The 25,084-nt window shown below is 40.1% G+C and overlaps 1 protein-coding gene across 1 annotated transcript in view; it reads right to left on the bottom strand.

Annotated features, from left to right (window-relative positions):
• SDC2 (syndecan 2) overlaps positions 1-25,084 on the bottom strand; it is a 59,020-nt gene continuing 33,936 nt past the window's right edge. The window contains exons 2-5 of the mRNA XM_030266454.4: positions 11,057-11,168; positions 3,312-3,445; positions 2,402-2,537; positions 1-1,203 (exon numbers count right to left, since the gene is read on the bottom strand). Of these exons, the coding sequence (XP_030122314.1) occupies positions 1,040-1,203; positions 2,402-2,537; positions 3,312-3,445; positions 11,057-11,168 (546 nt within the window). The 3' untranslated portion in view covers positions 1-1,039. The remainder of the gene's footprint in view (positions 1,204-2,401; positions 2,538-3,311; positions 3,446-11,056; positions 11,169-25,084) is intronic.

Below are 25,084 nucleotides of genomic sequence, written 5' to 3'. Positions count from 1 at the left end.
TTCTCAGTATTAGGCCACATGATTTATTCAGTAGTGTTTATGTTCCCAAATTACAATTATGTCTATCCATGTAAGACTACAAAAGTTACCATTAGAATTGTCTGTGCTTATAAAATACCAACATTTTCTTTTACTGTTATATACTCATTAACACCAGTCTGCAACGAGTCACATATAATCATAGGCACTTCAAAGGCTTTAAAGACGTTTACAACTTAAATGCATTTTTAAAGAACAAAAATTTAAACCTCTACTTGTACCTTCAAATTGCAAATAATTAACAAATACAGTGGCCATAGAAATCTGCAGCAACTTCTCAAAATACTGTTAGAGTCTTTGGGTTTGCTTAGGTTTGTCAGTAGCTTACTACAAATCTTCCTTACAGGAGATTTGTTTAGTAAGAATGTGACTATACAGTTTGTAGTAATAATCCAATTATACACATTAATTTGCTGTTACAAATCTCACTGAAGCTACAGGTACGCTGAGGAACAATGGAAAGTGTAAAATTGATATTCTGACACTTAAATTCATACAAAGTGAAGGTTGAAGTTTACATAGCTGAAAAATTACATTTACACTAGAAGTTACTGTTATCTGAATTATCTGAAGACAAATTGCACCATGACAACTACAAAAAGGCATTTTTTTGGAAACAGATAAATTAATGAAATAAAAACTAACTTGTAAGATCAATCTGAGACATGCTGACCAAAATTAAACAACTTTCATTGAACCATATGATAAAACAATAATTTTCATTATTTTATATTTATGCATAAAGTTTTAAAAATCATTCAGTGAACATCAATGGTTTTATAAAATAATGCTTTGCCACTGTTATTCACAGAACACTGCAAATGTTAAGGTTTAATTTTACATTTTTAAACGAATATGTGAAAAGTTTTAAATACAATGGGGTTTTATCATAAAGGTGCCATAACGGCTCTTTAATGAAAAAAAAACTTCATTATTCTATGCAAAAGCTTTATTTAAAAAAGTTCAGTGATCTCATAAATAGAGACACTAAATAGGAATTTTATGCATAAAACTCCTTAGTTGGTGCCTTTTGATAAGCAGCACAGGATGGTTTACGTTCACCAAGGTCGTAACTGCCTTCATCCTTCTTTCTCATGCGATACACCAGCAGCAGGATAAGGAAGATTGCAAAAAGAAAACCAATAACTCCGCCAGCAATAACAGCTGTAATCAAAGAAACAGAGATTCACAATATGCCAGTAAAACAAGCTTAGCACCATACTTCTTTTTCATCTCACACAATAAGTTTGCTATTATTTTCAAATTGCAGGAAAGGGCTCCCATTATGCAACTGTCTTCATTATTAGTATCCTAAAATATACTGTCAGAAAGCTTGTTTGCATTCATGAAGGCAATCATTTAAAATCACATTCCACTTACAAGTCAGAGATCCAACAACCCAGTTTTAAAAGAGTTATTAAAGTTTTTTCATAACCTCAACTAAGAAGACCACTAGTACTGCCAGAGCATAAAGCTGTCTTTCAAACTCATTTTTCAACAGTTACATTTTCAACATTAAAAGATTTTGTTACCCTAGATAAGAAATGGGCTTTTACTTTTCTCTGTAGTTTTTGTTCTGACTCTACACTGAAATAAACTTCCTGTTGATCAATAATAGGAGAGAACACTTCACACATTTATGAGTGTCAACTCCCAACCAGACTTCAAGAGGAAACCCACATGTTGCCACTGATGTGGATTTAAGGTAATTTCACTTTTTGATGCTCATAGGAAGATGTGGTCCAAAACTGTGACTTTCAAGGCTCCCAGCTCCCTTTCCAAATACATGGCGGGGGGGAAGTATACCTGTAAACACTGTCCTTAGACCAAAAATAATCTCACAAGTAGTGAAAACATTGGTGGCCAGCTTGTGCGCCTCCCTGGATTATGCATAAACAGTCTTTATCTTAAGGGATTTCTGTACCCTAATGGATTGTGCCTATCTGTCCCTTTCCATCCACCTACAAGCTCCTCCCAAGCAGTGTTCATCTGCACCACATTGACCAGACAGCAACGTGTTCTTGGGAGGTGAGAAATACATTTCTTCATGACAAGCATCGATCACATTCCAGCTCCTTTTCTAAGCTGTAAAAGCTCCAGATACTCAGCTGGCAGTGTTCAACTTGTGGGCATCAAATCAATTAGCAACACACTTCACTATTAAGTATTTCCCCAAGATGCCAAATTTATTCTCATCAAATCAACCACTGGCTACCCACTATGAATGTGCTTAGTACTAATGTGTTTAACAGTATGAATCTGACAAGAAAACTCAGATGCTGAGCTTGTATTGTTTGATTCGGATCCTCTCTGTTTTCTGTTTTATTTCTGGTAAGATAGACCTTGGCAAACACTGCCTCACCTGCCAGAACTTCTGTTCTCTGGAAGAGGTTTTCTGAATGCTTCTGAGTGAACACGTCGATGTCATCCCCTGGCTCATCACTCTTCTTCTTGGCATCTATCTCAGGCCTTTCCTCTTTATCAATTTCTTCAGGTGACTGTGATACAAAAAAAGAAAATTGAGCACTGCTTACAGAGAGGGCAGACCAGAAGTTGGCACAGTCACTGCCTGCCGTGGGCAGTCACGTAGCTGTGGCTCCACGCACATACCGCACAATACCAACACAACACACAGGAAGCTTTTAGAGCACAGAAAGCTGGTCTAGACATTGTAATTGGATCTGTTTGTTGTCATCGTGTCAGAATGAAAAACACTGCCCAGAAGTTTAAAACCTCCTAAAGTACATTTAGCCAACACCCCTTAATATTGCCTGTGTGTATCAGAATAACAGCCTCTGAAAGAAATAACAACTCTAAAATTAACAAATCAGATAATGTTATATGCAGAACACCTCTAAGAGTAACTTAGACAGTATCATCTATGGTGGTAGAAGGAAATACTAAAATACTAAACGGAACCTGCAGAGTGCTCAAACTACAGCCAAACCATACAGCATTCTCCTTTGAGAAGGAAAGTTTCACAAAGTATTTTTGAGTAAAACTCTTTGAGAAATATAAAAAATCTACAGCTCAGACTCAAAGATATCATGATACATTATTTTGCACCTCTCCTTTCATGTGAAATCCAGATGTTGCCATACAAGCTTTCTAGCAGGAATGAAAACAAACAGCTCTGGCGTTATTTAGCAGGCTGTACCAGTAAGTAAAGTTTAGGGGTGCTTTTTAATCCATATAAATAGAAGACTTAACATCAAACCATCAAGAATGTCCAGTGGAATCATTTTAAATGGTCTTGCTCTCCAGCCACGCACCTTTGTTTGTGCAGGCACCTTGGTCTGCATTTTCACTGTGGTGGTCTCAGCCCTGGATGCATCACTAGTTGTCGGTAACTTTGGAACTGTTCTGGATGTTGTTATCACTGCACTATCCTCATCTTCTTCAGCACCTGGAGACAAAATGTAACACTTCATTGACCTGTGAAATCTTTCAGACCAATTACATTTTTTGTTATGACATCACCAAGGTAGAGATGGTTGCACAGCCCACCCTAGCCAAGGGGCCTAGATGACAATGCCTACTAAGATAAAGATGTGTGTGCAAACAGTGCAGACAAACTGTCAAGGGGATACTTGCCTCAAGGGATCTAATGAAAAAGGAAGGGAGTGCATCAGCTGCTGTAAGTAGGAACCAGGAAATTACTATGACACTTTTCAAACAGAAGAACCCTTCCTGAAAAGAGGTATGAAAACACTTTAATGCTTGCAATAGGGACAGAAAGTCTGGAGTGAAACCAGCAGCCATCAGGCCTGTGTGACATGGGCAGACCCCAGTGCCATGGGTTCTGATGAGGTGCCACAGCATCAGGGGCTCTGCTGGAGCTTGGCAGTGCCACCCCCTACCCTGTGGTTACCCTCAGCAGCTACCTCCAGCTTCCCCAGAGCCACCATGGACGGGGCATCCCCAGAACCCACACCCTGGGGTGCAGAGTCTCCTCCTGGCCGTGGCAGGAGGTGTTGGTGGGGCCCCAGGCTCATATGGGGGTAACCCAAGTCTTCAACAGCAAGGGTGTGTGGACAGAGGGTCCTGTACACTCAGATAAGGGGAGCTTACACACCCATGGCCTGTGAGATGCATGGCTGTGTGCACACACTGCATCAGTTACAGAAAGTGATTTAGAAATTTATACTTGCATGTTACCATTTTATAAATGGTAGTATTGTGGTTGTCTGTTGTACTGTTGATATTAAGCCTAAAAGTATTGTGCAACGATTGCTAGTTAATTACACATCATAAATAAATCAATACACTTCTTTATCCTTACTTAAATCATGTGAACTGAACAGTTTTTGCCTGTCCCATACTGCTTCAAGAGAATTTCTCTTCCACAGCACATCTGTTGAATTCTAAAAACTAAGCAGTTTCTGTCTACAGGAAGATTACTACTACTTTATGTTTCACTCACTAGGAATTCACATGGCTTTAAACTCCATATAATTCAGAAGCCCTTTTCTTTTGAACTGAGTAAGAGGACAAAAAACTCCCTAAAGATTACCTTAAATTTAATTTCCTCCACGTTCAAAGCCCTGCTGAAGTATGAAGGCTCCTTTAGAATAAGGTAATGGACATGTCTAATAAATATCCTTTAGTGATAATGAAAGGAAGAAGACACAGGAAAGAGACTAAATTATTAGCAAGGCCTGAAAGAGGAAAAAAGAATTGACCCATTCTTGGACCACTCCTTAGGAATCTCAATGTGTTCTGCTCGTTACAGGCACCGGTTACCCAAGTAACCCTTGGGTAATAAATCTAGCAAATGTGCATAAGAATAGTTCCTAAGAAATAAAACGCTCCTACAACAGAATAGTATGACTCACTCATTCCAAACTGATTTTTTAATTTGTTTTTTTAAAGAAAGAAGACAAGCTGAAAATATGAGCACAATAATAATGTTTTGAAGTCATGATCAAGAATTACATACATTTGGCATTTAAAAGAGGAGCATTAACAAGACAACAACTAAAACAATCTCTGCATGGTAGAAAAGAAAATTTAGAATCATTAAAAAAGATACTGGCACAGAATAGTACTTGAAAAAAAAAACTTTCAGAGATACCAAAATTACAACACGACTTCTAGAATGAAGACCTCACAACAAGAATCAGGTATTTTCCTGAAACGCAACTCAAAGATCAAAAAATCAACATCCTGCTTCAAAACAGAGGTGTGGAAAGGCATCCAGGAGGAAAATTTTTCTGGCTCTGATTCAACAGTTTTCTTTGGGAAATAATGGCTCACTGGATAGCTCAACCTACTTTATCTTCTGAAGTTCCTCCATATTACACAAAGCTTTCACAGGCAAGGAAATTAAAATTGATTATCAGATTAGAGATCTGATAAAACATATGTACACAAATGTATTTTTTTCTTTTTATGAAACGAAAAGTCCTATTTAATCACAACTGTTCCTCCAAATCCTTAGATGCCACCTTTGCTTCAGGCAATAGTTTTGTCTGCCAGACATAATGGAGAGCATTACAGTCTGAACCTCTTTGGCTAAGAAGGATGCAGATCCACATTCTCTCAAAAAACGGGCAACTAATCTAATCCCTGGACTAGTCACTAGATTTGCACCACAGGTACCCAGCTTTTCTTCCACACAGCCTCAGGGGAATTCTGACAATCCCCAAAAAGTTGAAGCAACTACCATTTAGGCCTGATTTGGGTACTGGCTAAGACACATCCCCCATGGTTCCTGCTTTCTAACTAGCTTTTTCTAAACAGGTCTCTGCTTGGCATGGAATAGATCTAAACAAGGAAAAGACACTTCCCTTGCTGAACTGACAGTAGTATTTTCAGAATTACCTGTAAATAGGACTGAGAGACCAAAAAAAACCACTCACTAGTCCTCTCCAGAACATAGCAACAGCATCTTGTTCCCTAAAAAGCACCAAAAAAGCATCGCCAAAGCCAAATAAGATTGGAAAGAAGAAGCCTACAGTGTCCTGAGTGCGACTTCCAAATAGGTTGTTAAGAGGAATACTGTGAAACAGTTGGAATATAAGAACTTACTTCTTCCTCTGGAAAATATTCCTGTTTCTATAGCTGGTTTCTGGATTTGGTCAGCTTGGGTTATGGTACTGGCTATTCACTGCCACAAGTCCCTCTTACTGAGGGCACCACAAAAACCCTGCAGAAATTAAACCCACAGCCATCTCTGTGGTAGAACTGAAAGCTCTCAGCCATCACACACCATCTTTCATCCACGGTAACTTCTTCAGGATGTCCAACTGCTGTCTTCAGAGTGGTCAAAATAGCTCTAAATTAAGCTTAGTATTGGAAATACCTAATATAACCCTCAGTGATGTATCTATTAGCCACCCTTGGATGACAGGAATGTGAATACTTTTTAACACTCTTAGTGCTTGAGGAAACTTGTCAGGAAATCAAGATTGTGCCACCTTAGATTACTGCACAGATAGTAGCATTTTTTGTAGAAAAAAGCCCACAGTAGTTAGCACTCTGACTTGCAAAGTAGGCAGTGATTAACACCTCCTATCAAAAAAATCCAATCACTTCACCCTATCTTTTGGCAAATTTCTTGTCTGCTGTTGCACATCACACTTTGGGAATACCACTATCACAAGAAAATTTGTTATAAGGTGGTTATACACATAACCACCATCTCTTTCACACCTTTCATCTCTATCACCAATGTGACATACACCAAAATTATATATTTTTAGTTGACTTATCTCACCTCCATTCACTGAACAGTCCCCAAAGCAACCCTTAATCAAAATAGTGTTAGGCCCCCAGAGATGACACTGTAAACATAATTCTATGCCCTGCTAGGGAACTGCAGCTGAAATAAATTGAGACAGTGCAAGGATGTCACATCTCTGACAGCTCTCACACAAAGAAGAAAAAACCAAGAAACCAACAAAGTTTGGAAGATTAAAAGGAATAGTCCTAACTATACTGAAGTATAAAATTCTGTCCAGCACATCAAAAATACACTTTCAAACAGTATCACACTAGATTTCTATGTCAGAAGACCTGGAGAACCTGGCAGTCAGTCTCATGAAGCATGCTTAGGGCTAGTTTAGCAGGGGGACAGAAGTTCTTGCTCCAAGACAATCTGAAAAGCACTTATGAGTGGGACTGTAGCAAATGGGAAATGAATCCGTGCTGTGCTGCCTGCACCATGGCAGGGGAAGCACACCATGAGAGGGGTGCCTGCTGCCATAGAGCACCCAGTGTCAGCCCTGGGCCGTGCTGGCTCCTGGCAGCACCCGGGAGAGCGCCCGCGCCCCACGGCTTCCCCAGCACCATGGCCATGACACAAGGTCCCCCAGCCACCCCCAGCCACATCACCCCTGTCCCTGAGCCCCACACCCTCCTGCCACAGACTTCCAAACTGTCTGCTGGCCTTGAAGTGCAGTGTCAGCTTCCCTCTTGGTCAAGAGCCAAAGCAGATCTACTCTTGTGTTTCTTGAAAAAGCTCCAACCCCAGCACAATTCGTCCCCCAGAACAGTCCCCAGTCACAATGTCAGAATACACACAGTTCATCCTGAGCCAGTGTTCTCAACTCAAGCAGCTATTGACTGAGAAAGTTGGGGAAGAGAAGAAGGGGAACAAAAAGTTTACTTGATTTTCTGATATATATTACCATGAGTAATTTTAGAGGAGACACAAGAACAAGACAAAGTTTTTCAAAGAACTTGTAGATAAAGCTGACAGAGATGGTATCATTCCTTCATGTAATGGGTAGTCATGATGCTTAGCAGCTACTTTCATTTATCTCCAAGACCAAAGCTCTATTAAAATCTTTTATGCCAGATGAAAAAAACAGCAACAGTTATAAAAGCATTTCAAGTTGTATATAGGCTGGAAAACTATTTCTATTTTTTATTATTATGTTACATAAAACACCAATGCTAAAAAGAGTGATGATACACTGAAGCATCTCCTCAGAAATGGAGACTACAAGAAGGAAACAATAAACTAATTAAATCACTATGGATATTCTACCGTTGATATAGGACAATCAGAAGGCAGGCATGGCTTCTCTGGACATTGCTGACCCATGGATTCAGATTCAACACATGGGCAAATGCACAACAGTAGCTGAATGTACACCAAAAGAAAAAAAAAAAAAAAGAGGCTATAGAAGGGAAAGGGAAAAAAAAAAAACCAGAACACCATCACCTTTGCTACCCCTTACAAAAAGCCCTCAGCCAATTTCTAGTTTGAAATGTGTCATGCCTACAATGACATTTATCCATGTTAATGCTGTTTGAAGACCTGCAAGGGCATTAATGGTGGTACTGACAATTCCTGTTTATCTCCATAGGCCTGGTGGCAGCTAACAATTTTCACAGCAAAGAAAGGAGTCAGCAATGTTGTCATCTTAGATCTGTTTGCTTGGACTATGCTTGCTACATAGCAAGAAAACCACTCTTGAGTGGGAAGACTCTTCCTGCTAGAAACATTACATCACATCACTGAGTATCAAGTAGAAGACCTATATGACCATAATATGAGAAACACTGATCAATGGTACATCTGCAGGACACTTTCTACAGAAAACAGAGAGCAGTAAGTATAGCTGGAGTGGGTGGAAAGGATGCTACTTTGCTTTCCTGAACTAAAGACTTTCTGCTGGGTTCAAAAATATTAGATCTGGGTATACTGTCACATGAGCTCTTTGCAGGGGCATCCAGCTTGTCTCAGTCTACAAGGACTCATTCCCTGTTTTCTTGTAGGAAGGAAACAGAGAAAGCAGAAGTGCACTCTATCTTCCACCCATGGCTCAAGGCTGAACACAGAAAAAGAAAGACGAAAGACAAGGTGTTACTGTTGGTGAAGTCTAGAGGTAGTTTCTGTCTTTTTGACTTCACTTTTAATACAGAATCACAAAACTCTTAGGCTTGGAAAGGATCTCTGGAGATCGTCCAGTCCAACCCCTCTCCCAGGGCAGGGTAATCTATAGCAAATTACAAAGGAATGTGTCCATGTGGGATTTGAATGTCTCCAAGGAGGGACACTCTACAACCTCTCTGGGCAGCCTGTGCCAGAGCTCTGCTTCCTTCAGTGTCAAGAAGTTCTTCCTCCTGTTGAGGTGTTCTAGTTTATGGCCATTGCTCCTTGTCCTGTCACTGGGACAGGACAGGAGTCTGGCACCATCCTCTTGGCACCTGCCTTTGAGGTATGAAAAGGGATCTCATCAGCACCTATAGTTGGTGAGATCCCTTCTCAGGCCCAGACGCCCCAGTCTCCTCAGATGCTCCAGACCCTTCATCATCTTTGTGCCCCTCCGCTGACCCTCTCCAGTAGCTCCTTGTCTTCCTTGTACTGAGGAGTCCAGAACTGGACACAGCTCTCCAGATGTGGCTTCACTAGGGCCGAGCAGAGGGGCAGGATCACCTCCCTCGACCTGCTGGCCACACTTTTCCTGATGTACCCAGGATATCATTGACACTCCTGACCACAGGGACACTACTGGTTCATGGCCAGCTTGTCACCCCCCAAAACTCCTTGGTCCTTCTCTGCAGAGCTGGGTCAACCCCCAGTCTGTGCTGGTACTTGGAGTTATTCCTCCCCAGGTGCAGGATCCCACACTTCCTTTGTTGAATCCTGGGTTAGTAAGATCTGAAGCCAGTTCTAGTGTAGTCTTTTTGACTTCAAAAGCAGGTCTGAATTTTGAATCTTCCATATTAGAAACAGCCTCACACCACAGAGGGCTGGAAAAAAACTACACTAGACCATTCTTCATACAACTATTTATTGTCAACCTATTTCCTTTTCTGAAGCTTACAAAGTCACCAGCATCTGAAGACATGACAGAATGGGATGCTGACCGAAAGCCCATTTTTCTGGAGATCAGAATAGCCCTCAGACAGTCCTGGGAACTGAATGAAATCATTGATTCACTAATATATTTCTTTCAAATGAAATATTACATTTCTCCTCAAACAGGTCTACATCAAGGAGGTCCAATTAAGCCTCTGATCACCCTGGGATGTCAAATTACCCCAACAGAGGACTCCCAAAACACAGGACATCACCCAGGTGTGAATGATGATGGGCCTGGATTTGCCTGGCAACACAATTAGATGTCTGCAGAAAATAAAAAAATCCATCTGAAAAATCTCACGTGTGCCTTACAGGTAACACAGACAAGGTACCAGAAGAAGGGCTCATCCTTAGAAAGTACACAAATTATATATAAGCATCAAGACATAGTTAAAAAAAAAGTAGAATAACAAACATGTAGGTAGCACACTGGGAAAATAAATGGGATTTCCACAACAGCTCAGCAAATACAACAATAATGAAATGTCTTCTCCAGAACTACCGTAAAATCCTACATTTAGCTTTTAACATTTGGAGTCTCCAAGCAAGTCTAGAAGATACTCTTCAAAGAGACTTTCTAAGAGAAATTATTAAGGAGGCTTCACTGACACTTTTTTTAAAAAAATTGAGCTAGCTACGTGTCTCTAATGAGTCTTTAAATCTGAGAACTCAGTATGTTGTATTTAAGAATTTCTTTATTCGTTATATGGATGTAATTTCCTCAGAGGAAACTCAGTTTTTGCAGTATCTAGATTTCTAAATGTAAAAGAACAACAAAAGAGGAATGGACACCATGTTTACGTGAACCTGACTGCATAGAAGAGAAAACAAGAACGTTGCTGCTATGTTTTCTTACAGAGTGCTAAATTAGTGTAATGTCATGGGAGAACTAAGCCTTCTCTAATCCTTATTTCTAAACTCCAGGGAGATCTACACAGAAATCAGAGGGAACGAACAGAGCCAGGAGAGAAAAATAAAGCAATGAAACAATGCAACTAAGGAATAAGAGAAAAGAGTGGGAAGTTAATACTTAAAACCCAGCCCACAGGGGTGCCCAGTGCTCTCTAAATAGCAAAGCCCCCACAATATTCACTGGAAGTATCATCTCCAGCTTATAAAGCAAAACTGCACAGATTTCCCTCAAAATAATTACATTACTTCTTAAACTTTTAAAAATCAATTTGTGACATATTGTCTCACCTGAACCTGACCCAGAAGAATAATCATCATCATCAATTGGATAGACGCCTGATGCTTCTTCAACAGAGCTGTTGTCAAGGTATAAATCTTTATCAGAGGTCAAATCTGCTCTCTGGAAAACAGATAAGAAGGAATAGTTAAAAAGATACCAGTTCTCCAGCACAGCAGTCTCTTCGTCTTCGTTCTATTTTCCAAGTTGATGGTGGCAAACTGAAGTTTGTATTTTCAGTTTATGCCACGCATTCATCTAAGTTGTTAAAGAAACTTGTAAAAAATTACAGCAGTGCAAAAAAAAAAAAAAAAAATCCAAGGCTGCACAATGAAAACCACAACTCATCTCATTAAATGCATGAATGAATAAATAGGATTTGCAAATATACTCTGCAGAGCTTCTCTAACAAGAAGCAAATCCCAGGACTAAAGCCCTCTTTCAGGATCTCAAATATACAAATCTATAGACTGTCATATGAAGTCTGTTCATTTGATCTCAGATGAGAAGGAGCAAAAGCATGTATCAAAAACTATCTCAGAGTTTAATCAAGCCAATCCTCACTAAACGCTCCAGTAGTAGTTAGAATGAATAACTACAAATGTCTCCAAGACAGTGCTATTGATTAAGGATTATGACATTTCCAGCCAGATCAAACAGCACCATACACCAATTCCTAAATGAACACATCTCTCCTAAAATTTAACTGCATCTTCAACAGGCTAAAATTCTGGTTTCTTGTGACTATCATCACATTTCGACATCTGCAGGTATTTTCCTCACTAAAGAGAGATTCTTTTAAAATTAGCTCAAAATAGAACAAGGTATCAGTCACCTTTTAAATTGACAATTCAAGCTTAGAAAGACTTAAGAATTGTCTTCCTCCACCTCAGCTTGCCCTTTATTAATAGAGAATAAACTTTCTTGGGAGAGCCGGCTATCTTGGATGGCTGAGAAGGTACCTGCCACTATTACTCCTATTACTTTAACCAGCACTTCTGTCAATGCCTGTTTGTCATGAATTTTGAAGAAAATATGATAGCTATAAATGGAATTTCAAGTAAAAAACCCCTAAATAACAAAATGCTACACCAAAATTCATCTACTCAGTATCTCATATTCTCAATTCTGCTGCTGTGAGTCCCAGAGTTTTCCAATTTACTTATTACTGCATGGCATTGATTGCCCCCTTTATTCCACCCGACACTCACTGTAATTTTCCTAAAGGAGTACCAAACTGTGAATGGGATAACTCCTGTATGCAAAGACTCCTATCTGACTTTACAAGGTAACTTTTTCCTCAGAGATCTAAAATTATTGTTGAAGACATTTGTGATTTCTTTTTACACATTTTTTTCTGGCAACAGATTCCTGTCTAAAGTTTTTTCACAGCAAAACACTGCTCTTCAGTTTGATCTACAAACTGGATGATGAAAAGCAGAAAGGCCATCCTGAAAAGCTGCTTTTCTCTATGAAAAGCAGAAAGGTCATCCTGATTATTAGTGTATTTCAGAGTAAAAGATCTTTGCATGGGGGGTACCTAACACTTCTTTGAACAGCTCTGAACTAAAGCAGTATTAGCCCTGTAGTTCTCCTCTGCAGAGGAAAAGAAAACCCATGCGATCCTTGGTCAAAGTCTTCTCCTCTTATGGCCTCTCTTACGTGGGGGATATATAGGGGGGAAAAAGCTTACAAAGACCTGCTCAGATTCTTCTGCTATAAGTTCACATGGTCTGCCTGGAACTGTCTTCAGTCCAAAGCAGAAATTCAAGATGATGTCTGGTCACTATCAAACAACTTAATTCCTTTAAAAGATGTCTCCAAGGGAAGTCATTAAGTACCTCAGTAAGTGCATAGGTGGTATTGTAATTAAGACACAGCTGAGACTGCTTCCGTATAGGAAAACAACTCCCTGTCACAGGACAAATATCCTGCTCTTGATCCAGCTGCCACAATGGACCAAGCCACTTCATCCTATTTTTCTTTCAGACACAATCATGATACAAAACACACCACTCCTCAATATCAGGCAGGAAAAAAACAAAACTCTTTTAAAAGGACATGCAGGGGGTTGGCTGTGAGTATAGAAAAGGCATACAAAATTCAAAAGGTACCAGAGGCAGTGAATGTTATCCAGTGCTAAGCTGGGGGAAAAAAATTACAATCTACATGCAGGAATTTCCCAACAACGGAAGTTGCTTTTGCTTAGAGGTGAGAAACAGCCTAAGTTTGCAAAAGGAAGGGAATGAAAATTAGTCTTCATGAGAACAGAAGCATCACATAGCCATGCCCAGAATTTTTAGTGTTCAGTAAAAAAATGAACTTATTAATAAATTTATTCCCTAGGCCGTTTCCAACTTCTGTCTGTATCAGAAGCAAACTGCATCAGGAGGACTGAAAAAACAAACACCCACTTCTCCTTCCCCACTCAAAACAACCACTCTGCTTTCTTGCTCTTTCCAGCCTCACAGAACCCAGAAAAGACAGAAATGACTTTTGACAGTTCTTGTAACAACTCAGTTTCTGTAAGACAGATGAGCAGCTAACCCAACCCAGCCCAAGCTGCAAGTGCCTGGTCAGCCAGGCCCCCCCACCATCACATTCACTCCCTTTCTTTCAATGAATTATGTCTCTTCAGCTGCCAAAAACTTTCATTTCTCACTATGCCGAGATGTTCTCAGGATTTAAACCAGCTGAACACACAGGAACAGAAACGCAAGAGAAGCCTGGGCAGCTCTCAGCAGGAATTTGAGCATCTGTTGTATTTTATTCTGAGGATGCAAAGAATACAATGTGAAACATTATTTAATATCTAGTACTGTGGATGGCACAACTCCATCTGAATGAGCAAACTATTGCCCACAGTCTTATAGAACCAGCACAGTATTTACTATAGGGAGAAATACATGGTACAGTGAATTGCAAATGCATTCAGATCAGCCATCAAGCTCCACCTGGCTTTGCAGCCTCTCTGACCAGAGCCCCTCGCCCCAGCTCAGCCTGCTTCAGTATATATTATTCTTGTCTGGTGGAACTCAGGCAGGACACAAGCATCCTCTCAAATCAAAGGCAAAGGAAGCATATTCTAGCTTAAAAATCTCCAAGCACCTGCACAGATAAATGCATTCACTGCACTGTCTTTGCAAGCTAGCTAGACTCGGGGTAGAAGCACCCCCTCTACACCCACAGCTTGCACCTTTTATCCCAGTTGCTCAGAAACGCATAGATGCCTTGGACCACTTGGAATTAAAACTGCCTTAAGGCTCAGAATAAAAAGAAAAGCCCAACAGTTAACAAAAAACCCCACAACCATTAAAAAGAATTCTGCAAAGATTAAGCTTAGAAAAATCAGAGAAAAATAATGAAAATAAAAGAATACTTTATGGTGTTTAAGTCAGTACGAAGCACTGAAGCCACGCTTTACAATACTACATTAAGCTATGTTAAAATAAACTTGATTTAGTGTTTGCTCTAGAAATGTTTTCTCACTTGTCAGCTGGGAATCCATGGGGGTCCATGGACTACTTCCAGGATGTTCACAAAAAACAAGTTGGAAAAACAAATCTGTTGTAAGTAGGCTTGGACACAGAAAGGTCTGTACCAGCATTTCAATATATTTAGGAGGAAAAATTAAAAAAAGTTAGCAAATTCTAGTTTCACAAAACTATTTTTAGGTATTAGGAAGACCAAATATTTCAGTGACTATTTCCTGTCGCTAACAATTGAAATGAGAGCGCTCATGTCACTTTTATGTAACAGCCTTATTTTCAGACCTATTAAAACGGCAGGAACACCAGGCAAGGATGTCTCTGTTATCAACCCTTTAATCTGGCCCTGAAGCCACAAAACTGCTCGTTACCTTTTGACAGAGATTGCATTCTCCTCTATCATTGTTATCCCACTTACATTTTTATTCCAAGAATATAATGCTGCGAAATCCTGTGACCTAAATACTTCACATGCTACATGCCAATGATCACTGACTCCTGCCTGGTTATTGACTATGTTGGCATAAATCTAAATCTCATGGAAGCAGTGTAGATTAGCACCCATTAAGAACTAGATAAAAGATATTTCCATACCAATAATATGTTGAATTTGAAATCTCACTGTCTTTATTTTACTATATTTTACATTTACAGTAATTCTTAATTTAATAAACTGGGATCATCCAGGACATTAAAAAAAAACAAAAACAAACAAACAAAAAAAAAAAAAACCAAACAAATTCCAAACCCCTAATTTTGACACTGAGAGAGGAAACAAAGCAAAAAGCCTCTTTTTCCTGTCTCATCATCTCATAAAAGACAAAAAATCACTCATTAAAATTACAATGACAAAAAATTGAAAACAATCAGCAACAATGGAGGCTTGGAATGGAGAGCATATTTCATTTGAAAAAAAGACAAAGTGTCTTGTTATAGCCAATCCCTTTTCCAGCGCTGCTATTACTGTCAGTCCTCCCATTCCATGGGGGTGGTTTAGGAGTAAAACATTAAAGACTTTATGCCATGTGGATGAAGCCAGGAAAGCTGGTATGAGCAGCAATGAAGGAGTAATGGCTGTCGTGGCTGTTGAAATTCAGACACTGGAGCAATGAGTAGCTGACACGTGGAAGGCAACACTTCATTATTTACAGATGAACTCAAATTTTTGTTCTCTGGCTTTGGGTATATACATGGGACAGAGAATTTGAGGTTTGCAGCTGTGTTACTAATGATACTTTGCCTCACTTTTTCCCCAGATGGAATTCTTTTCGATGTAACTGACCTAGTATGCAGAGAACCAGAGACTAATATTTTATGAGTGATATTGTATTACAAATATCTAAGCCAGAAGTCTCTGAAAACTTGCAAGCATTACAGCTGTTGATTAGGCAGAGTTCTTCCATGTAAGAAGGAGAAAGAAAACAGATTTTCTCTTCTATTAACACACAGTGCAGTTTCATATACACTTGTACAAAAGCATGCTCAGCTGGTGGGTCTGAGTTCACTGAAGTGCTGTACTCTCCACATACACTACATGTTCGGAAAGCTAACTATGTGAATTCATTCATCTAAAGCCTGAGAGTCATTGCAGAGGTTCCCACTGAAGGCTGGAGAAAAGGCAGTTGTGTGAAGAAGCTGTATTTCCCTCTAGGCTTCCTGCAAAAGGAACTATCATCTGCCACGCAACAGGATTTAGTCCTAACAGACCTCAGCACTGCTGACCTTGAAGCTGACAGGTGACTTCCTATCGTTGTTTGCCAGTTCTTTGCTTTCCTTCATCACACTAGGAAAGGTGAAACTGTCCCATTAAGAGTTTGTTAACCTTGTCCAGGAATGAGAGGCATGATTTAAAAAAAAAAAAAAAAAATTACAAAACTTCAAAATCAGATTTCCACCTCAAAACATCATGTTTTCCCAGAGAAACATGCCAACCAGAAGAGCATCCACTTTCCACTTCTCTGGTTCTCGGAGATGAGACTCTCCTGGCTCCTTCAGTCTGCAATTTCCTATGCTGCCCATATGTATCCACTACAAAGATGTAATTTTGATGGAGCATTTTATGTTAAAAGGTACGTTTACCACTAAGTGTCTTCATACAGATGTCTGCCTTTCCAAAATTTCACTGATATGCCCTATAGCTGGCTACAGTAGAAAAGGAGAGAAGTAGTCCCCATTATTTCCTTCCAAGGTGACATTGCCCACTTTAAGGACTCACAGGACAAAGTCTTCCCAGCAAACCCCGCCTCAGGGTTTGCACCATGCCAACCACGGTGGAGTCTTAAGTGGAAGTGCTGGTACCTATGGCTGTGGGATTTTCTGGGACATAAGATGCTAAGAATTGGTGACATCCTTTAAGCACAATACTCTAAGGACTCCCAATTTTTTCCTTGGAGGAACATCAGCACAATGCTGATATTAGTGCAGCAGGTACTGGGTGCAGGAGAGCTGCCCTGCACCACAGTCTGTGTCACTGTGATCACAGCCAAAATAGCCTTTCCGTAACAACAGGCCCCAGATTGAATTTTCCAGGTTTGAGAGCAAGGATTTTATACAGAAGACAATATCTGTATTCTCATTTCCCCCAAATAATTCTGACAGTTACCATGCCCTAATTTTACATCGAAATGGCTTTAAACTCTTGACAATCCTTGTGCCTATCTGCATGCCCAGCATGAAACCTTGCAACGGGAACTGCCTGATTTGCAAAAGTCAGCCCCTCCTCCACTGCTGCCTTTGGCCAATTAAATAACAAGCCTTGACTGCCCTGACTCATTCTGGAGAGCTTGTTTCCACAGGTATTTTTAAAATCTTAGAGGACATTTGCTGTCCTTCCTCAGGTAGGAGTGGAAGAGCAAACTGGCTTTGTATGGGTGCCCCAACTGGTGCAGTGTTTGCCTCTAGCGATGGTGTTGGTGCCCGCAGTGGCACTGTCATCCTGTACGGAGCAGAGCAGATCCACTACTACGGCTGGAGCACCCGCCAGAAAGATTATTCACGCTCCTTGTACCTTGTAACTTCCTGATCCTGCACAAAACTATAGCTTTAGGCCTCCAATCTCTCACGACAGATAAAGAAAGGGTTTGACCGTTCGTGGCTGTTGAGGAAAGGCAGAAAGCCCAAAATAAACACAAGCACTGCAAACTGCTTCTACTACTGCTAGTGTTCAACAATAGAGAAGTCGACCAGAAGAGCTGATTTACAGAGATTGCCTCTTGTCAGAGCCAAGAGTCTAAATATGCTGGCTTTAAGAATGCACACAATCTGTTATGCCAGACTAATTACCAAAACAGAGGCGCATTTGACAGGGATGGCATTAATAAAACAACTCTTGCTGGTGTCAGGAATTTCAGCAGTCTATGTCATGGCTCACACTGAAAAAAACCACACCACATCCAAGGAGACACAAACAAGCCACCACCACGTCAGCTACTGTTCACTTACAGCCATACACTGAAGAAATTACAGTGCTGCAGTTGATAGGTTTAAGTTCACACTCTTCATAAAGCCACAGAAACTCAAGTGCCTGTTTTCTAAGTCATCTGTGTCTTTAGAAATATTCCCTAATGTGCAATTACATGCCGTATGGTACACTGTATGGTAACAGAACTTCAAATGGTAACAGGAAATCTTGTTTAACTTCAAATGGTTTTTTATTCCATTATAAAGACTCACAGATCTGTGAAGTGGGTCTTTGGTCTGCTTACAGCTTTGGAGCTGAAGCTTGTCCTATCTTGAGGAAAAAGACAAATGTCCTCTAGAGTTCTGGACTGTTTGTGATGAATTCCAGTGGGAAAAGCCTCTCTTTCCATTTATTTTCACAGTGTCTGACTTCCAGCTGTGTATCATTTATCTGCTAGATGCACAACAACACCAAACTTTAGTGCTTACCCAGAAACTGTTTTGCCCATGGTGGGACAGAGGTTGCTGTATGAAGATGCAGGAGGAAGATGAGCAAGAATAACAGCAAGACAAGGCAGAGTTTCCTGTCCTTACTTGAGTACCAACAGCATGATCTGTGATGAAGAATGGATCAAACTTCCTCCACGGTCTACACATCAATTGCCCTACAGCCTGCCTAGGCTATATTAAATTAGGCTCATGCTCATGACTAGTATTAAAGGACTGCTAGCTGAATGAGACCTTAGTTACACCACTCCTAAGATATATTCATCACCTACCCTGGGAAAGCTACCTGTAACTTCATTCAGTTATAATAACTTTCTGCAAAAACCAACCTTTATCTCTGTGAATCTTTGCCACCACTACAGTACACAGAAGAGCAGTTCTACACAACACAGGCTACAGGTTAGGGCCAAGAGACCTTCCTAATTCCATGACCACATAAAACTGACTCCAACTTCAAAATGGTTACTTAGAAGTTAGAGAGGGGCTCACCAAATCTGGTGTCAACTGAGCCAAACAGTACTGCTGTGCTGTTTATGTGAACCCCCCAGCTTGATGTTCTGTAACTCCAAGCCATATGGTTTTTTCTTGTATGTGAAACCCGGAAATGAACACTGCAGTTGTCTCCTTCACCTTGAAAACCTCAAGATTGCGTAACAGTCAATCAAAGTACACATGAATTCAGATTCCCATGTAGAAGTTTAGTATCAAAGTTTCTCTGGGTATCCCCAAATTACAAGATTCAAAGCCCTACCAAGCTTTCATGCCATACCATCAATAGGTGCAAAGAACAGCTTATTCTTCAAGTCTGCCTCTGATGTAGGCACAATACAACAGAGAAACTATTTTAAAAGGGCTACAGCTGGATCAGCTTCCGAAGTGCTACTCCAGACTGAAATATTGAAGGGCAATATACAGGCAAAACAGCATCAGAAGCCAGCAATGTGCATCACAGATTGATTAATCTCAATTAGCACAGCAATTTCCTGCACATTTTCCAAGAAGCATCCATTGCTTTCCCTAAAAATAGGATCAAAATCACCATGCAAATTGTTGTCACAGCTCAAAATGCTAATCAGTTTTTTAAGGACATGTCAGCCCCTGTGCAGACAGGTTAAATTTAAGACACAGCTATGACTGAGAAGCTAAATGCACTCCTTTGAAAATGCTGAATGAAGAGGTCAGCCTTTCTTTGACTCACCAGTCACAAGCCTGACAGTAACAGGAGAAGCAGGTAGCTTTTGGTGTAGAGGTTGTAACTGCAAGCACCTGCCCCAGTCAGTGCTTTTAAGTCTAATGCATACTGGCTCTTCCATGCACACCTCCTCTCTCCTTTCATGCTTTACTGATCCTTTTTGCTAATCAATCAGAAGAACTAACACTGATATTTTCTTCCCTCCTCCTGAGAGTGTGGATGAATGATTAAAGCTGCCAGGGTAACCTCTTTGGCATGCATGCCAACAACTCCCCACCTAATAGCCTTTCCTCTGCCTCACTGCCCTGGCCCACTGGTGATTACTGCAATCCCTTGAAGTGGTCAAATTGCAGGGCAGACCCCATGGAAACCTATTTGGAGTTGTTCTAGTTCATACCAAAGAATAATGTTTTTAATACAGATTGTTCTTTTTAAAGCTTTACAAAAGCAGCTGTAATCAATCGTAGCAGGAGCACTGCAAACCTCCACCAGGTTTCAGAAGCCCCATATTGATTCTTTTCCAGTCCACGGATTTCAGCAAAATACCCCATGTGAGGAACTGAGAGTAACTAACATGTAACCACTTAAATTAAGATGTCTTTGTCATTGATAGCAAGAATTAGCAATAAACTGTCTCAATCAGTTACATTCCTTCTGCATAAATAGGAAAGTTACATATAAAACTATACTATTATGGTTACATTAATCAGCAATAAATACTGCTAGCAAATGTTATGCACAGCAACAGTTTGTCAGAGATGAGGAGGAATCAGACTTCACAGTTCAAGGAGTGAGCATTTCCAGTTCTGTAATGCATAAACTGTTTTTCAACAGGGCCTTACTCATTGAACAACAAGGTCTGTGACTACCTCAGTGGACACTCCTGTTTGTCACCTGCAGCCACCAGCACTGCTGGTGACATACCACCAAAGCTGCCCACAAGCAGAAATATGACAACTAGGAGATCTACAATTTGCTTGATCTTTCTAAAATTGTGTGCAGTTGTAGCAACTGCAAGAACTTTCCTCCCTCCTCCAAACACATGCAACCTATTTCAGAAGATAAACTCCACTAAATTAAGAGAAATCTTGGATTCTCTAGAACGGAGAGGAATACTGATGGTAGCACATTTATATCCCAGGCTTGCCAGATTCTTACTGAAGGAAACTAGAGCTCAAATAAGCTGTAAGTATTCTTAAATGGAACACCTTTGTACCAGGTCTCTCAGGTTCACTGTAGTGAACCAGCTTCAGTAGACTGAGCACTCAACACAAGAACAATTAATCACTCTTTAAACAAATACACAAAAACACCCAAATCATCATATTTATATTACTTTGGGTGCTAGTAGAGAAGACACTCAACTCAAAAGTGGTACTGTATAATGATGCAAAATGCAAACTGAACTGCAGAGTAATGTGAATTTTGTATTATCCAGAATGTGCTGGATATGCTGACTTCTTTCTCCAGTCCAGGAGAAGAATCACTTTTTTTATTTAGGTAACTACTTCCAGTTTGTTCGGCGGTGGCTGGAAGCACAGAGGTAGAGCTTGTCATAGGCCAAAAGCACTGGTAAATTAAAAACTTGGTTAAATTAGGCCACAGTCTCTGCTGCCAGATGGATAAATGGTATCAGTGCTACTCTTTCCACTGGTATAGGCTTCTCAGACACTAACAGCAAACAGAGACAGCATTGAGATACCAGATACATTCGTGTGAGATACCACTTTGTATTCCACATCCCCAAACAGAAACACAACAAAGATGATTTTATTGTTATTTCCAGTTGTCAACTCATCTCACTGGTTGTTGGATTCAGCACTCTGATCCCATCTTACTTAACTGAATTTTTGCTACAAAGGCTTGGTTTTCTTATCCTCTTTGATACGTACAAAGATAAGAAATGAGTTTACTTCACATGGGATAAAACACCATTCTAGTAACTTCCACTATAAACGCAGTTGAGTGAAATCAGGGATGGGTTAGTTTGTACAAGCTATGTGGCTTCAGAAGCAGTCTTCTGTCTGGTATGGTGCCCTTCAGGCACGACTCCCCTCCTTCCATCACCAGTGAGAAGGAACCGGTACAGCACCAACACAAGCCCACCTGCCTCCCCAGCCAAAGACAGCAGACAGGTTGTGCTGGGGGGGACACACCATCCTGCCAGCAATGCCTGACAAATTCCTAGCCAGCTGGGGCTGAGGCAAGAAGAAAGGATTTTCTCTCCTACCCTCCCTCTGTCTTTGACTTTCCTGCCCAGCATCAGACTGGACAAGGGAACCATGGGGACAAGTTCTTCTGAAGACATACACAGACCAGAGCTGTGTTCAGAAACTAGATGGATATACTGAGCAGAACCACTACAAGAGAATTTTAACTGTAGGAATTTCTCCCCATACGGTTGCCCTGTATCAACTGCACAACGAGACAAACCAAGGCAGAGCCTCGGTGAGGCAGTCTGCTGGGAGCCTCCATACTGCACTTCCACACTGCAACAATTAACAAGCATGCTTATTCCTGAGAAGAACAAGCAAATGTGTCTGCTCTTAAAAATCCCCACAAATGTATATGGACATGGAGAGCATCAGGCTGAAACTGCACTGTAAAAGGTACACTAAAATAAAAGGTCTACTTCACATGCAGTGGAAGGGCTGACACTGGATTTCCTACATAGGTTCTCTTTCCTGTTTCTTTCCTTTGTACTACTGCCTCCCTATGATTTGTGCACATGGCAGAACATGGATTAAAAAACTCTAAAGATAGAATTTCTCCAAACTACAGTTTCAACTGGAATTATATAAGGGACTATTTTCAAACAGCACATAATTTTTTTGGTTTAAAGTATGGTCAAGAAAGATGTTGATTTAATTGAAGTTTTATTGACAACAATCTCTCCAGTTCTCATAGGAACTACTTTTAATAGAACTGAAATAAGCTTCGTATCGATTACCTTCAGCTGATGTTTAAAAAATAATGCTATATAAAATGAGCACCAAAAGAATTAATACATTTGTAATGAAGGTAAGGATAAATTACACTGTACTTGACAAATCTACTTCCCTTGATTCAATGGAAAGTAAGCCAAGTAAGTTGTTTGACAGCATTTTTAACAGTCACAGATCTGACTGAAGAGTAAAATACAACAAAGACTCTTTAACGGTATTAAGTATCTTCTAACAAAGAAGAATTCTATCTTTCTTTCCAGCATTCATACTTTAAATCAGAGTTCTGCTGGAGGGAACAAAGATTTCTGTATTTCTATAGCCAAATCTCAAATCTTCATATATCTGTCCCAGCACCATCAATACAAGGTTAGCACCACTCTACAATCTTCACTGCCTTATCAACTGTCTAGAGCTTTTAAAAATCTATAGGCCTACAAAACCTCCGGGAGCTGGTACATATCGAGGATTTCACAGCATTATTGACCTGGGCAGCCTCTTTATCCTCAGTAAGTTATTTTAAGCAACTTTCTGCCAGCAAGCAAGTCTCTTTGTTAGGCTTTGTCTGTACAATTGCTAAAGCACTGCTTACAATACAGCACAAAACAGGGAACAACTAAGCAGAAACCAGAATGAGATCTGTCAAATTCTCTTTTTATTTCTTTTTTTCCTCTCCTTTCCTGTTATGCTTCTAATACCCTACAGATCACTGCCCTGCTGCCAAGAGTTCTTCCATACACCTGAGCCACATCCTAAAGGGGGCAATGTGAATGCACAACAGACAAGACAGACTGAATCCATGTGCTTTTGGGACCATGCTCTCTAACTTGCACACTTTCTTTAGACTTGTTCGTACATATATACATACATACATACATACATATATATATATATATATATATATATATATATATATATATACAGTGGAGAAACAGAACCTGGCAAGTGTATTTACCTACTGAGTAAGAAAATACTTCACCTGGCTTGGGAGATGAGGAAGAGAACAATAAAGACAGGTAAATTTCTCATACTTGGAACTCAAACCCTGAACACTCTGCTCAATTCTTAAATCCCTGATCAGATAAAGGCTTCCAGCCTGAGGATCAGATGTCTTCAGCATGGTAGGAAAAGCAAATCTCAACCTGATACATATCAGCATACATCAAAAAGCAATCTCACGGTCTTCTGCAGGCTCATGCCTGGAGGTATCAACAGAGAAGGCCAGAGCTAGCACAGCAGTCTTCCTTGGATGTAACTCACCAACAGCCACAGTTGAGCAGTCACATCCATGCTGCTTCTACTTTTCTATTGACAAAAATATTTACAAGGCGATCCTCTTTGAGGGAGCAGCTCTTGCTTGTACTTTTACTCTGAAGCTTTGTATCTTGAAATCTTGTGTGCCCAGTGACCCACCCACACTATCCCTCGGTGTCATCAGAACTACTAGGACCGAAATTGTTTTAATCTGAGGGCACATCATAAAATCTACTAAACTGACAGCCCATACAGGCACAGAGGATATTTAGATTTGATGCCCTGTATCACACTTGATGACTAGACTCTCAGCTGAGGACCAAGATACACAGTGGAAGCTGCCCAGGGAGAAGGGTCAAAGAAAGAAATTTAAACTTTAATCACAAAGTCTTTGCTAGCAGTATTTTATTTCTGGGTATTACATCAACTTTCCTATTTCCTTGTTAAAACTGTACTTTGTGGAGTGAGTGGAAAGAATGGATGTTAAAATTTTAAGTTATAAATTCTGTAATGCTTGCAAGTACCATAAAAACAGCTTTTAACCAATGTCCGATGGTAGTAACTAATTCAGCACTGGTATCTTTCTGCTACTTAATATGGTTAAAGGTTGGCAAAAGTAGAAGACAAAATGAGTAAGTAACCTGTTGATCCTGTGTTATTCTAGATAAAGTGCAGATGTGTTCCAATTATCTGCACTTTATTTCCAACAGTTCTGCTTCAAAAACACAGCACATAATCTGCTCCACATAGCTGTCAATCAAATGGACAAACTACCTTCAGTTTCATTGCAGATATGTCTAAAGCAATTGCACTTTGAAAGGGTATCCCAAGATTAATAACAAAACTTTAATTCAAATCACACATTTTTCCCTATAAGCAATAAAAAAGGTAGCTATACTGATGGCATTAGAAAGCTTCTTAGTTCCTGTTTCTATTTGCTACAGGAAAAAGGTCACTCAGCACTTAGAAGCGGAACAAAGAAAAAGGAGTTTCATCAGTCTAAGTGTTATGGATGTCAGCTGCTTAACAGACCTGACCTTGCACAAACCTGCTCACCTCCCTGGATTCTATGAGCTTAAAAAAAAATCCAAGGACAAAGAGGGAAGGTGTAAAAACTCTGCTTAGGGAGACCATACAGCAAGACATTCAGACCACTCCAAGGTAATGCAGAATAGCTTTGCAACATTTCTAACACAAACTTGCATATGTACATCTAAGAAAACAGAGGTCAAGAACTGCATTTCAAGTGACAGCAAT

The sequence above is a fragment of the Taeniopygia guttata genome, chromosome 2 (genome assembly GCF_048771995.1).
Source record: "Taeniopygia guttata chromosome 2, bTaeGut7.mat, whole genome shotgun sequence".
Classification (NCBI taxonomy): Eukaryota; Metazoa; Chordata; class Aves; order Passeriformes; family Estrildidae; genus Taeniopygia; species Taeniopygia guttata.
This window is presented reverse-complemented; position numbering and strand designations above follow the sequence as displayed.